This window comes from Hyaena hyaena, unplaced genomic scaffold, assembly GCF_003009895.1.
Source record: "Hyaena hyaena isolate Hyena2069 unplaced genomic scaffold, ASM300989v1 scaffold_1453, whole genome shotgun sequence".
NCBI lineage: Eukaryota > Metazoa > Chordata > Mammalia > Carnivora > Hyaenidae > Hyaena > Hyaena hyaena.
This window is the reverse complement of record NW_024082085.1, coordinates 237,568-252,718: the sequence shown is the minus strand read 5'-3', so window position 1 is coordinate 252,718 and position 15,151 is coordinate 237,568. Positions and strand designations below refer to the sequence as shown.

The window sequence follows — 15,151 nt, the reverse complement described above, 5'->3', positions numbered from 1 at the left end:
AAAAAACCCTCTTATTTCTGAAGATTTATAATTGTATGTCCATGCCATGCTTGTGGATCTCTGTTGAACAGTATGAAGTAAGAATCACAAGTAGGTGAAAGGTATTGTTCCTCAAATAATGTGAGTGGCATACACTTGAACAAACCTGCCCATTTTGCAATGGTTTGTTCTTTTGAGGTAAATAAAATGTAATTTGTAAAGACCAATGTCACTTTGCAAAGCAGTGTACTTACAAATTTTATAAGTTTTTGTTTAATTCCTGTTGACTTGATTGGTACCATTTTCCTTCTTTAGCAGACATTGCATGTGATTAATATGTCCTTAACATTTAAACCCAGACCAATCCAAATCTATATTTTTTATGACGTTGCTGAATACTCATGTATTTATTTCCCTGTAGGAGTTTACCAAGTAGCTATCTCACTACCATAAGAACATATGCTAGCTGAAATGTATAGCTTATCAAACTGTAAACCAAGAAGTCCAAGAAATCAAAGTATAGAGACTACTTCCTAGTAAATCTTGACAAAGAAGTGAATTTGAGCGTGAGAAGAGCCTCCTTTAGCTTGTGAATCTTGTAATGTAGATTTTACTCAATAGCGACTATAACATGGGCATGCTTACTGGTTAACCTCACTGAAAAGCTACAGAGAGCTACATTTTCACTTTCTTATTTTCAAAAAGTTTTTTGAAAGAGAGAGAGAGAGATACAGGGATAGAGAGGGATAGAGAGAGAGGAGGGGATAGAGAGGGAGACAGAATCCTAAGCATGCTGTATGCTGTCAGCGAGGCCCTGACCCAGGGCTTGAACCCACAAATTGTGAGATCATGACCTGAACTGAAATCAACAGTCACATGCTTAACTGGCTGAACCACTCAGGCATGCCATTTTCAAATTTGTTTTGATCAAATAATAGGCTTTTGGGAGTTTATATTTTCATTTGCAAGGAGTAACCTGTGGTGGATTCTTCCATTTGGCTTAAACTGGGGTAAAATCGTTGCAAGAGATTTCATGCAACCCATATAGGTTATATATCTTTGAATAATTAATTGTTTTATAGCAACAACAAATGGTTTCTGTGCACAGGGTGATTTTCTTTATTTTAATGTTTGGAATGAACCCAAACAGTCAATTACTTTGTCTCCCTGTAGAACTTACTTTTTCAGCTTCATTGAATTAGGTTAATTTGAAAGGCAATGGACCCCTCCCCCACTGCCACCCCCATGGCATTTTCAGAGAGTAATTTATTTGTGTTATAACTGCCTGTTTAAAGAAGCAAATGACTTTCACAGGAAAAACATTAATTATCCAAATTTTATTTATGCTGTATATAGTATAGATAAACATATATAGTTAATTTAAATATATAATACAATATAAAATGATATAAAATAATGTAAATATAGCTTTAATATGTATAATTGTATATAATATATGATATAATATAAATGATATAATACATAATGCAATATAAAATAATGTAATGTTATAAGTATGTGAATATAATATAAATATATATTTTGTTACTATAATAAGGGTGTGCTTGATTTTAGTTCCTGTAGAATTAAATGTGTTCTAGGGATAGGTGAAAAGTGTTAAGTGTAAAGATAACCTACTAGTGTGAATTTGTTAAATAAGGCCCTTTTTTGCCATCAAATCTAATCTGAGTTTGTCTGAGAAACAATCAGAACTGTCTGCAGTTAGGAGGTGGAAAGAGTCATGGTGGCCCAGACACATTGCCCATCAATTAGATCAAGAGGTTCTCTGCATACTTTTATCCACAGAAAAGATTCTCTTTCTGCCTTCTAACTTCCTAGAATGATTATTTGGCACCCAAATCCTCTGAGTCCATAAAAATTCTTCCAGACTGCCTCCATGCCTGTGTGTTGACCAGGTAGGATAACCCTAGCTTTGTGCAGTGAACGGTAGACTTGGTCTGTAAAGAATTCTGGGACTTAAAATAAATCACTTTGCTTTTGCTTCGGGCGATTTCTCTTTCACAGTGGTGTTAATGGCTTCAACAGCAGTAACCGTAATTAAAATTTTTCAGGTCCTTCTTATGTGCCAGGGACAGCAGTTAGTGCTTTGCATATATTATCCAGTTCAGTCACACAGGAACTCAGTAGTCTCTTCTTTGATGCAATTACCTTATGACATCAGTAGGCAGGGAATGGCTTTGGTGTAACGAGGAAATTGTATTGATTCGTAAGTTATTTTACAGTATATTTATGTTTTGAAACATTCTAGACAAGCTTTTTTCATAATTAAGAGGAAAGACTTAGCATGTAAGAAGATCTTAAGATCAAAGCTGGAAATCTAATGCAGCCCCTTTATTTAGTACAAGTAGAGCCTGTATTAGCATCTACACCTGATAGATATGTCTGTCTGGAGAAGCTCTGGATACAGATGAAGAGACTCCAGAGTTATTTTTCTGAATTAAAATAATCAATTAATGAAGAAAGCTAAACACCAGATAAAGTTTCCAATTTTGATGAAAAAAGGTCTCTATTTGGTAGCAAATTACCCTCAATACCTACTTTTTGAAGGAAGGAGCACAGACCCCAGGGTTTAAGGCTGGCAAACATAGACCATAATGCTTCCGGAAAAGATAATTAAGTATTTAACTGTTGTAGTAGTATTATTCATTTTTTACTACTTTGGCTTCTGTTAGTGCTCTGGATACCAGAATACATGTGTCTTTCAGTTATGTACATACAGTGTTATAGAAATATCTGTCCTGCTTTCGTCCTGATTTTGTAAAACGAGATATTGAAAGTGAGTGAGGCTAAGTAATCCAGCCACCTTCACACAGTTGGTAAGTGGTGGATCCAGGGCCGGATTCTGTCTCTTCTAGGGCCAGCTCTCTTCATTTCTGTGATACAAGTAACAAACTCAGTTTAATTCCTTTTTCTTGATTGCAAAGTTGTTGTTTTTTTGTTTTTGTTTTTAATGAGAAAAGGAAATTTTCACAGAAGAGCCTGTCTTGGGTCCTGACATATTCCTCAAGCCAGATCTCTTTCAGGTTAACACCTGTTGATCCATGGATCCCTTTATTTTGATGCAATATGTCTCATCACCTGTACTAATAGCCTTTGTTCTGGTCTGCTCTGTGATACTAGAGCCACCCAGCTTCCTTAATCAATGCTTCATCCTGTGTCCCACCCTTTTCTTTCTCACGTATCTGCATCTTTATATTCCAAATGGAGTTGGGTATAAATAGATTTTCAACATCACAGGGAAGGGGTTAAATGGAAGGTTTTACTGGAAAAGGTGGAAGCTTGCAAAATAAGAGAGGAGGGAAAGGCACCGTGCCATCCCCACACCCCCAGATGTCCTGCTGGCCAGCGGTTGGTCAGCATTCTCAGGACCTGGATGCCCAGGCTCACACCCTGGCCCGTGGTAAGTGCAGTCCCCACCGCCCGGTTGAAGACAGACCCTCGGTGACCCTGGGCCAGGAGTCACCTGCTCTGCTGGGAGCAGGTGGGAGATGGGGCTCTCTGGGAAAGCCAGAGTGGACTCTGACCTTCCTCCTCCTCCTCCTCCTCATTCCTCTTTCTTCCTCTTTCTTCCTTCTTTCTTCTTGTTCCCCTTCTTCTTTCTTCTTCCTCTCCTCTTCTTCCTCCTTCTTTTTCTTCTTATTCCTTCCTCCTTCTTCCTCCTCCTCCACCCTCCTCTCCTCGCTCTTTTTTTCTTCTTTGTTCTCCTTCTTGTTCTTATTCTTCTTCTTTCTTCTTTCTTCTTCTTCCTCCTCCTCCTTCTCCCTCTCCCTCTTCCTCTTCTTTCTCCTCTCCTCCTCCTCCTTCTTCAAAACTATTGCCCTTTGTGCCATGCGCCTGTCAGCCACGCTCCATTCTCTCTGGTCCAAACTTTTGCTCTAAAGTAACATGGCTTGTGAAAGTATTGAGAGACGTTGGCAATGTTGAAAGCAAATTCTGGTGAAAGAGAAGCTCTTCCTCTGTCACCACACCACCACTAGGAACAGTTACTGCTGAGTCCCAGTCACCAAAACCACAGCAATGAGGCGGGAGCAGGAAAACAGTTAGATCTTCTCCATGAAAACTTAAAAAAAAAATACATCAAGTATTAGTCCACCGACATTGTTTTAGTTTCACTGCTTGAATTATCATTAACATGACGATTATAACTTCCTCTGGTTACAATGGATTTGGACCATAAAGGGGAGCTCACTGCCCCCTCCTTCCATGTGTCCCCACAGTGTGTCCCCACAGTGTGCCCCCATGGTGTGTCCCTGATGGTGTGTCCCCATGCTGTGTCCCCACGGTGTGCCCCCATAGTGTGCCACCATGCCTTCAGACACCTGCTGCCCCTGCAGTGATTCATGGCTGAGTCAAGCCATAAACCTCATGTTAGCTTACCTGCTAGTGTGCATTCCTTTATTTATTTATTTATTTATTTATTTATTTATTTTAATTGATTTAAATCCAAGTTAGTTCACATACCGTGTAGTGTTGGTTTCAGGAGTAGGGTCACCTAGGTGGCTCAGTCAGTTAAGTGTGACTTCAGCTCACATCATGATCTCATGGCATGAGCTCTGTGCTGACACCGCAGAGCCTAGAGCCTGCCTCAGATTCTCTCTCTCCCTCTCCCTCTGCTCCTCCCCTGCTTGTGCTCTGTCTCCCTCTCTCTCAAAAATAGTATAAAAAATAAATTTAAAAAAGGGAGTAGAACCCAGTCATTCATCACTTACCTATAACACCCAGTGCTCATCCCCACAAGTGCTCTCCTTAGGGCCCATCATTCATTTAACCCATCTCTCCCCACTACCCCTCCAACATCCTCAGTTTGTTCTCTGTATTTAAGAGTCTCTGATATTTTGTCCCTCTCCCTGTTTTTATATTATTTTACTTTCCTTACCTTCTGTTCATCTGTTTTGTATCTTCAATTCCTCTTATGCATAAAATCATAAGACACTTGTCTTTCTCTAACTTCACTTACCATAATACACTCTAGTTCCATTAATGTTGCAAATAGCAAGATTTCATTCTTTTTGATTTCTGGGTAATATTCTATTGTCTCTTATGGTTTGCCTCCCTCTCTGTTTTTATCTTATTTTATCTTAATCAGAAAATAGAATCCCATTGGCTTTCTTAATATTGATAGTACTTACCACATAATTTTTTAAGAGTTAATTATGTGAAGTGTTTGTAAATGAGTGTGTACTCGGGTCTTGAACATTTTACTACATCAGAAAATGCCATCATTGGGATGCCTGGGTGGCTCAGTCAGTTAAGCATCTGACTCTTGATTTGGGCCCAGATCATGATATTGCAGTTCATGGGTTCGAGCCCCATGTAGGGCTCTGGGCTGACAGCTTGGAGCCTGGCTGGAATTTTCTCCCTCCTTCTCTCTCTGCCCCTCCACCCCTAGTACTCTCCCTCTCTCTCTCAAGATAAATGAATTAAAAAAAAATAAAATGCCATCATTATTTGACTGTACTTTTGGATATATTATCTGTACATAATCTATTTGTAACTTCAATACAAAATAGAAAGATCAGTTTCACTCAGTTTTACATCTGTATGTACGAGTGTGTGGAGAAAGTAGAAGGAAATAATCTGTCCTTTAGAAATGCAGGTGTGTGAGTGTGTGTTTAATCATTATTCCAATTTGTTATAGAAGAAGCATGCTCCCTTTCAACATTCCCTAGGCAGGTAAAGCTCACTGACAATAATATTATAAATAAATATTATAGTTTTTATTATTATCATTATTATTACTATTAATTTCTTGAGAAAATATTCCAAAGAGACTTCCCCTTTATTTGTAACTATATAATGATATAACATTTAGTCCTGAAGAAAATGCAGCCAACACCTTTTGCATTATTATTCAAGCTAGATTTACATTTATGGATTATCTATATATATTCTCGTGTGCTATCCCGAGGCAATGGGTTCTGTAGATATATGCCATTTATTCTTATGTCTTTCCAAGGGTACATTTTTATTTGCATAGCTACATCTTTTCTAGATGCCATCATTTTTATAAATGGATGGGCTGAAAATGATCGCTCTAAGCTATAGTGCACTACTGTTTGGAGAAAGGATTGTTGGTGCGTATGGGAAAGAGGGGATTTGAATTGCATCAGTGCTATTTGCATCCAACTTGTAAAATGTATGGAGTCTTTAACAAAATAGAGAAGATTGGAGATGTCCTGTCATTTCAACTCCTCCAGCAAATGTCCACAATTTAGCCTGCCGCAAGTATAATAAGAGAACAAGCATTGAAATGTTACACTGGACTAGTGTGTTGTTCTGGTCAAGCACTCAGATGTGTCTTCAAGAAGAATGGGCTCGGCCGTGGGTCTGCACACTAGTTTTGTCTTTCACGTTGAGATTTATGTTTTATGGATTTGCTCTAAGATAAAAGAAGAAAGAAACAGTTCTCACCATGGGAGACCTGGCTACTTCTTTATCTCTTCCTTTTCTTCTTTTCTCTTATTTCAGGAAATCTCTTTTCATATTAGAAGTCTTACTGGGTGAACTGAAGTATAAGCCTCTGTTATTTCAGGATCTCCCTTTGTTCAGGATGAAACTCAGTGATAACTCCTGTGAGAAGGGACGGACAGGGAGGGGAGCAGATTTAAGTTGTAAAAAGGGAAACAAGAAATAGATGATGAAACTCTCAAGTGGCTCAGTCTCCACCTGCCACCCTCATCGCCAAAAAAAATATCAGTTATAAATAGCAGAATAAAGGTTATTTTTGCCCTTTTGAAGCAGGACGTCTTCTATACCATGCCAGATACTATGTTGGATGTTTTCTGCTTTCAAACAGATCTGCCAGTCAGCTGGGGTTTAAGCATGTGATCTTGTTAAAGATTGCGTACAAGTAGGATATATCTTCACATAACTGTCTCTGGCCCATAGGTACCATTCTTGTGGACAACATGCTGATCAAAGGGACTGCGGGAGGACCAGACCCCACCATTGAACTTTCCTTAAGGGACAATGTGGATTACTGGGTGCTGCTGGACCCCGTCAAGCAAATGCTCTTCCTGAACAGCACCGGCAGAGTTCTGGACAGAGACGTTAGTGACTCTTTTTTCCTTTTGTTCCCCTGTTACAACTTTCTTATAGTTTCGATAACTGCACATGTGTGTTGATGATGATCTTGGACTTTCTTTATATGATTTGACATTATTTTCTGTGCTTAGCAACAAAAACATTTTTTCCAACTCCTTGAAGGAAGAATGAGAAGGGAGGGCCACCTATGTCTGGGAAAGCCATTGTATTTCCTTCCAACCTCCAGAACAAGTGGAGGGTAGATGTTCGCAGCAAGGGCTGGTGAGTTTGGAAGAGCAGGGGAAGTGGAGCGAAGGCCCACGGCCATGTGTGCGAATGTAGGAGGTGTTGACTGAGGATGCAGTGTGATGGGAAGGGCTCAGGAGGCTGTTGTCGCTTGAAGTGAGGAGTGAGCATGGGGTGAGGGATGGGTTTGTGACCGTGTGTGTACACAGCTGGAAAACAAATCAAAAGGTGAACATGAGTTTCCTGGCAATGTGCCATTCCAGCCGTGACCTAAGTAGTAAGGCAGCATGACCCACGCATTATGTCATGAAGAACAGCTCAGCTACCAAAGTTGCTGGATGTCTCATTTCTGAAGAAGTGGGCAAACGGGTAGATTGATGTAGGCTTCTGAGTGTTGAGTGCAGAGATGCGTGTGCGTGCATGTAGCCAGGTGTGCATGACAGTAACTGTACAGGACCTTCGGAGTACATCTAAATGTGCCTACTCCCAAATTTCCAGGTCATGAAATCCCCATGTCAGACACTGAGCGCAATGAATCTGAATCATCACACTGCGTTTCTCAGATTTGTGATCCGCTCTACAGTATGGGGTGTGGAGTACATGGCTGCTGATGTAGTTCACGTCTAAAATTCAGAGTCTCTTAGAACTTTGTGGTCAGGGGAGGGGGACAGGTATAGGACTCCCACCAAGATGGGGTGTCTTTGTCCACTTGCGGGCCCCACACGCAGGGGACTGAGCAGATGTGAAGCACGGGTGGCAGTGCAGAGTATGAGTGACACTGTGAGGCTCAACATGGGGGAACAAGTCAGCCTGGATGCTGCCCTGGCCGCCCACCAACCCCTACTCTCTGCTCTTTATACCCCACACTTTACAATTTTGGCTGGGTGGCTAGGGTATAAAACGGGATAGGAATAGTTGTTATCTAGTCTTGGCTTTATTTCTCTCTTAAGTTATAACTTTTGTGAGAGCAGTGTGAATAATGGCACACACTCATAGGCTGCAAAAGTGCCCCAGCTGCATCCACACAGACTCTGTTTCATGGCTTTAACTAGAGGCATTCACATCCACGTTCCCACAGATTTCTTTTTTTTTTTTTTTAATTTTTTTAATGTTTATTTATTTTTGAGAGAGATTGAGACAGAGCGTGAATGGGGAAGGGACAGAGAGAGAGGAGATACAGAATCTGAAGCAGGCTCCAGGCTTTGAGCTGTCAGCACAGAGCCTGATGTGAGACATGAGGCTCGAACTCACAGACTGTGAGATCATGACCTGAGCCCGAAGTCAGATGCTTAACCGACTGAGCCACCCAGGCGCCCCTCCCACAGATTTAATTGTGTAACCTGTTCGGAGACTTGTAGGATACTCATTTATTTTAGATCACCATTATTTTATATCATTTCCTTTTCTTAAAATCACTTACTACCAAAGTATAATAATTTACTAGTTTACTAGCAAATTATTTTCTTTTAGGCACCGCTTTTTTTTCGTTTGATATTAAAAGCACAAGTTCTAGGCCTGAATGAGTAGAGATAAAGGATATCCCTCAGTATCAATAAATGGTGTTCTGGGTCTACAACCTAAAACATTATTTTAATTACTTACCAAAGATTATTTTTACTTAAAAAAATCTGCTTCTCTAGTATTTTTTTATTTCTAATAAGAGAAGCATTTATTGGACATTGACTCAACTGAAACAGTACCGTGGGAACACACTTAAAATTGTGTGACTTGAAAGTAACAATTGCAAAAAATATGCACAAGTATCATTTAAAGATTCATCCATGCTGATTTTAAGTTTATTCATTTATTTTTGAGAGGGAGAGAGAGAGGAAGAGAGAGAGCACAAGCAGGGGAAGGGTAGAGAGAGGTGGAGAGAGAGATTCACAATCTGGATTCATAGTGTCAGCACAGAGACGGACATGGGTCTCAATCCCATAAACTGGGAGATCATGACCTGAGTTGAAATCAACATTCAGATACTTAATGGATTGAGCTGCCAAGGTGCCCCAGGCTATTTTTTATTTTTTCAAACACAATAATAAAAGCCTATTTCCTTCTACTTAAAATGTTCTTTTGGATTAGGAATGCCATGGTGAAGTTAAACTTGCCAAGATATTTTGTACATTCGATGGATACCTACCTAATTTACGTAAAGATGCACATGAGACCATCTAGAGAATACTAAGTGTGAAGCGAATATTGTAGAGAAAAATCTACAAATAAGAAGCAAAATGTGCTCACATATGTGTGACTTATTAACAACTTGACAAAAATATTTGTTGAAATAATGGGAAGAGATAAGTAAAAATGATGATGATAGTACATTATGAGGTCAAAGTTAGGTTCACTAAATAGAGTATGTACTTCTAGTATTTTTTAGAGTTTGCTGATAACAGATGCTTTATAGAATCATTGGATTTTAGAGGTGGAAGGATCTTAAAGTTTTGCTAAATCAATGTTTTTGTCTTTTTTTTTCTGTAATCTGCTGTGCAGTAGATTTAGACCCACTGAGTCTTAACTTTTAGCCCTTATCTTTGGTGAAATGAGAACAAGAAAACAGTGGGGTGATTTTATTTATTTATTTATTTATTTATTTCTCCAAAGCTAAATGTGTTCATTTTATTCTGATATCATCCCCTTTTTGCATATTTTTTAAAATTTTCTGTGGCCTTGTAGATCTTAGATGGCTTTTGCTTTTTTTATTTTTTTAAATAATGTTTATTTATTTTTGAGAGAAAGAGACCGAGCATGAGCAGGAGAGGGGCAGAGAGAGAGAGAAGGAGACACAAATCTGAAGCAGGCTCCAGGCTCTGAACTGTCAGCACAGAGCCTGACGCGGGGCTCAAACCTACTGACAGTGAGATCATGACTTGAACTGAAGTCGGCCACTTAATCGACTGAGCCATGCAGGCGCCACTATGGCTTTTGCTGTTTGAAAGTCTTTCTGAAAGAAAGAAAAGATTATCTGTCTTACGTTAGCCTTCCGTGGTTTTTGCTGGCTTGTTCTTGGGTTGTATTTTATTGCCGTCTATTTTACTAGCCTGCTGCTCTAGTGTGCTCTGTTCTGGTGATGAGTGTTTAGTCCACTCCAATAATTAACTCGTTGGCCATGTTGCCCAATAGTTGATCTTTGATGTCAGGGAATTCTTCTTCGGTGAAGGTGTGAGATGGATTTAAGCAAACCATTAAATGGTTTGGAAGAAGAGAAGTGTAGACGAAGTAAGAAAGGTAAGAAGAATAAGAGTCACAGTGGGTGGTGTCAACCTGCTAACAGGTAATGGGGGCCATCGAGTTAAACAGCGACAGTAAAAGGGGAAAAGAATACTTTGATGTAAAAAAAAATACTACCACATCTTTATATCAGGAATGACTTATGTCATTAAGAAATATTTTCTTGGGCACCTAGGTGGCTCAGTTAGTTGAACAACAGACTTTATTTCAGCTCAGGTCATGATCTCATGGTTTATGAGTTCAAACTTTGGATGTTCTCTCTGTCTGTCTCTATCTCTCTGTCTCTGTCTCTGTCTCTCTGTCTCAAAATAAATAAACTTAAAAAAAGAAATCTTTCCTTGGAGGTTCACTGTATTGCCGGTTACTACATTTTGATGAGTCGAGGAAATAATGATAGTAGGCTGAAATACACTCGTTGATTGATGGATTTGTTAGTAAGTCTTCATTTTTGGGAGGCAGAACACTTAGGATTCCCATCAAATCTGTGGACCCATTTCTCAATAAAAAGTTTATTTCCACATGAATAAATTATTTGACATCAACTTTAAGAGTTTCACTAACTACCAAGATTATATAGACCCCAGGTTACAGACCTTGCCTTGGGAAAGTATCTTCCTACTTTTCTTACTCTCAAATTGTTAGAGAGTCTTACATCTCAAAATCAGCAATTGTAAACAGAAGCAAGAGAAGGAATGGTTATTGACCACATATGTGCTTTTATATCCCAACCCACTGGAGTAATTTGCTGTGGTCCTAATGCTTTGCTAAGCCGTTAGATGCCTGCCATGTTTTCCATAATAGAAAGTGATCTCCATGTGACTTGGAAAAGATAAATCTCAATATAAGCTCTTGCTTCAGTAAAGTTTACTGTGGCCTATATTAACCTTTGCATTTTTTAAATTCTTGTGAATTGCTCTCTCTGATGCCATGGTGCTTTTATGGCTTTATTCATCAAAGTATAAAGGCGTTGAAAATTCTTAACCCAGTGCCCATCTGTTTTATGTGAAGCGCTGACTTGCTGGTAGTAAAGGAGTGTGGTAAACCCATGCTTTCAGTCCAAATCTAATCACAACCAGAAGTTTTAATTTTATTTAACAATAAAATAATATCAGCTCATGATATTAAAATCAGAAAATAAAAAGCACGTTTGCAAACATTTTTTCCATCTAAGGAAAGCACTTTATACTTATCCTGCTGTATATTATTTCAAACATATATATGTGTCAGCATGTATCTTTATAATATCATACTGGATATGATGTTTCAGCCTGCTTTTTAATGTGATTTGTAATATACTTCCTTCCATGTGAATGAATGTACATATAATCATTTTTAATGGATGTATACTGTTTTACTGGATGAGTAAATCGAGATTCTTTTTCAAAACAATCTTCTGTTTTGAACACCAAGTTTGCACGTCTTGATGATTTTCTTTTCTTGCCGTATCTTTGTCCAGTTTTGGTATCAGGGTAATGCTGGTCACCTAAAATGTTTAGAAGAGTCCCCTCTTCTTTTTCGGAAGAATTTGAGATGGATTGGTATCCACTTGTCTTTGAATGCTTGGTAGAGAGCCCAGCAAAGCCATCTGGTCCTGGAATTTTATTTGTTGGGAGAGATTTGATGACTGTTTCTGTCTCCATGCTAGTAATCAGTCTGTTCAGATTTTCTATTTCTCTATGATTCAGTCTTCTTAGATGGTATGTTTCTAGGAGTTTGTCCATTTCTTCCAGCCCACCCAATTTGTTGAGATAAAAGTATTCATGATAGTCTCCTCTGATCCTTTGTACTCCTGAGGTATCAGATGTAATGTCTCCTTGTTTCTGATTGTGTTTATTTGGATACTCTTTTTCTTTTCCTTGATGAGTTGGTCTCAAGATTGTTGAATTTTGTTAGTGTTTTCAAAGAAAGCTGTTAATTTGGCTGCTCTTTTCTGCTGTCTTTTTGTCTCTATTTCATTTATGTCTGATCTGAAATTTGTTATTTTCTCTCTTCTACTAACTTTGGATTTTATTTGTTCTTCTTTTCCTAGTTCCTTCAGGTGTAAAGTTAGATTATTTATTGGAGATTTTTCTTGCCTCCTGATGTAGGCATTTATCCCTATAAACTTCCCTTTTGCTGCATCTCATCAGCTTTGGTACATTGTATTGTTTTCATTTGTCTCAAGGTATTTATTTTTCTTTTCATTTTTTTTTCTTTAGCCCATTGGGTGCTCGGTTGCATGTAGTTTAATCTCCGCTGTATGTGAATTTTCTAGTTTTCTTCTTATAATCGATTTCTAGTTTTATAGCATTGTGTTTGGAAAGACGTGATACATTTTCAACATTCTTAAATATATTAAGGCTTGTTTTGTGGCTCGCTGTGTGGTCTATTTTGGAGAAAATCCCATGCCCACTTGAGAAGAAGTATATTCTGTTGCTTTTGAATAGAAGGTTCTGTATGTGTCTAAATCCATCTGGTCTAATGGGTCATTCAAGGCTGATGTTTCCTTAATGATTTTCTGTCTGAGTGATCTCTGCATCAATGTAAGTGGGGCATTAAAGTCCCCTACCATTATTGTATTGCTGTCTACTTTTCCCTTTATGTCTGTTAATATTTACTTTGTATATTTAGGTGCTCTTATGTTGTGTGCATAAATGTTTACAAATGTCATATTCTCTTGTTGGTCTGACCTCATTATCATCATGTAATGTCTTTCTTTGTCTCTTATTACAGTCTGTGTTTTGAAGTTGTATGTATATATATATATATATATATATATATATATATAGCTTCCTCTGCATTCGATTAGTTTCCTGACATGCAATTACTTAGATTGTTGCCAAAAGTCTTTGAGTTGTTTATTTTATGAGTATAATGAATCATCACCAGAAATGTGGGGCTGCTGTGAGTAGCAAAACAGAGCCGACAATCAGGGATTGACCCTACTAACAGCTGCCAGAACTCCACACACATTATGGTCACTAGGGTAGAATTCATTTATTTATTTTAGTACTTGTTAGGGGAAAGTTGCTCTGGAAATTTTTTATTAGTAGAATTTTTTCCACGGAGCTTTTCAAATACAATGATGCTTGTCTAAGTGTCTTAGCCCATCTGGGCTGCTATAACAAAATGCCACAGGCTGGGCGCCTTATAAACAGCAGGAGCTTATTACTCACAGTTCCAGAAGCTGAATGTGTGAAAGCAAGTGACAGCACAGTTAGGCACAGGTCTTCTCCAGGTTGCAGACTTCTTAAATTCTTACCTTGTGGAAAAGACAGAGATGCTCTCTTAGGCCTCTGTTAGAAGAGTGTTAATCTCATCACATAATCACCTGATGTATGTTGTTAAAGGGGAATAAAAAGTAGATGATAAAACTCACCAAGTGTAGGAATTTCTGCCTCTTCCCTTCATCTGCCCAAAATATATTTTATAAGTAGTACAGTAAAAGTACATGTGACTTTTTGAAGCAGCACACTTTTAAAGCATGCCTAAGTTGAATAAATTCTGTATTGAGACATATTTGCAAGTGAGCCAAAGATGCCACCCCCTTCATACCATCCCATCAGTCAGTAGTATTTTCACATGTGATTGTGGGAGGGACAGAGCATACAAACACTTGCATAGGAATATTCTTATTTTATTCAAACTTCTTTGTTTTATAAAGAAGGCACAAAAATGCCTTTAAATTAGCTGAAGTTCATGGATGAAGAATATTAAGAATATCAACATCATAGGTACGCCTTGGGGGCTCAGTTAGTTAGGGGCCCGACTCCTGATCTCAGTGCAGGGCTTGATCTCAGGGACGTGGGTTCAAGCCCTGCTTTAGGCTCCATATTGGGCATGAAGCCTACTTTAAAAAAAAAAAAAAAAAAAGGAACATCAGCATCATAGAAGTGAAAAATAATTTGATTCTAGCAATATTGTAAATTTACCAGGGACAGGGAAACTCTTTGTTCTTGGTCCACATGATCTGTACATTTCTTTGTATATATGCTGTGTTTCCTTCTTTCTACATTTCAGAGTCCTCTGTGTACTTATAATTCTGTCACCCCATTTCTTTGGTTTTACATGGCTTTGGCTCTCACCAATGTCCCGTCGTTGCACCAGGCCCTGTAAGCTTTCAATGGAAAATTACCAGTTACTGTGTTTTATCTGATTGATGAGGGAGAGCACCTAAATCCTCAGAGCTTGACTCAGTTATAACCAGGGGAGCCGGGCATGGCCACATGGTAGATCCCTTTTCCCCCTGTTCGTTCTGCAGTAGTTAGGGGAAAGTGTATATTCCAGAGAAGGAATTCTAAGTCATGTTTTCTGTACTTTGTTCATTGAGGCAATAAAGTTTCTCTTAAAGGAAATACTTGAGCAGTTATGGCCACCTCAAACTAAAAGAAAATTTAATAGGAATTGGTGCACATTTTTAAGATTAAAGGTTAAAAAATAAGCTAATAAACAAATGATCTCTATGAAAATTTCCAAGGATAAAAATCAATGTAAAATTTATGTAGCCTCCAATGTTTTAATTTAACTAGAAAACTTCTATATGACATTGTATAAATAGGAGCTTTTGCCAGTTTTCAAGCTTTGTCCATAGGTCCTGCCTTGATGGTCATTATTTTTTATTTACTATGTTTATTTCTGTTTACTAAAGTTACATTGATTTCCTTCATGAAAA

At 38.4% G+C, this 15,151-nt stretch overlaps 1 protein-coding gene across 1 annotated transcript in view; it reads left to right on the top strand.

Moving 5' to 3' along the window:
• Positions 1-3,249: 3,249 nt before the first annotated feature.
• The window catches only part of LOC120225622 (protocadherin-15-like), a gene marked incomplete at its 3' end in the record, with an annotated part of 247,527 nt that continues 235,625 nt past the window's right edge, over positions 3,250-15,151 (top strand). Inside the window, exons 1-2 of the mRNA XM_039223805.1 lie at positions 3,250-3,481; positions 6,889-7,049. Coding sequence (XP_039079736.1) covers positions 3,250-3,481; positions 6,889-7,049 — 393 coding nt within the window. The remainder of the gene's footprint in view (positions 3,482-6,888; positions 7,050-15,151) is intronic.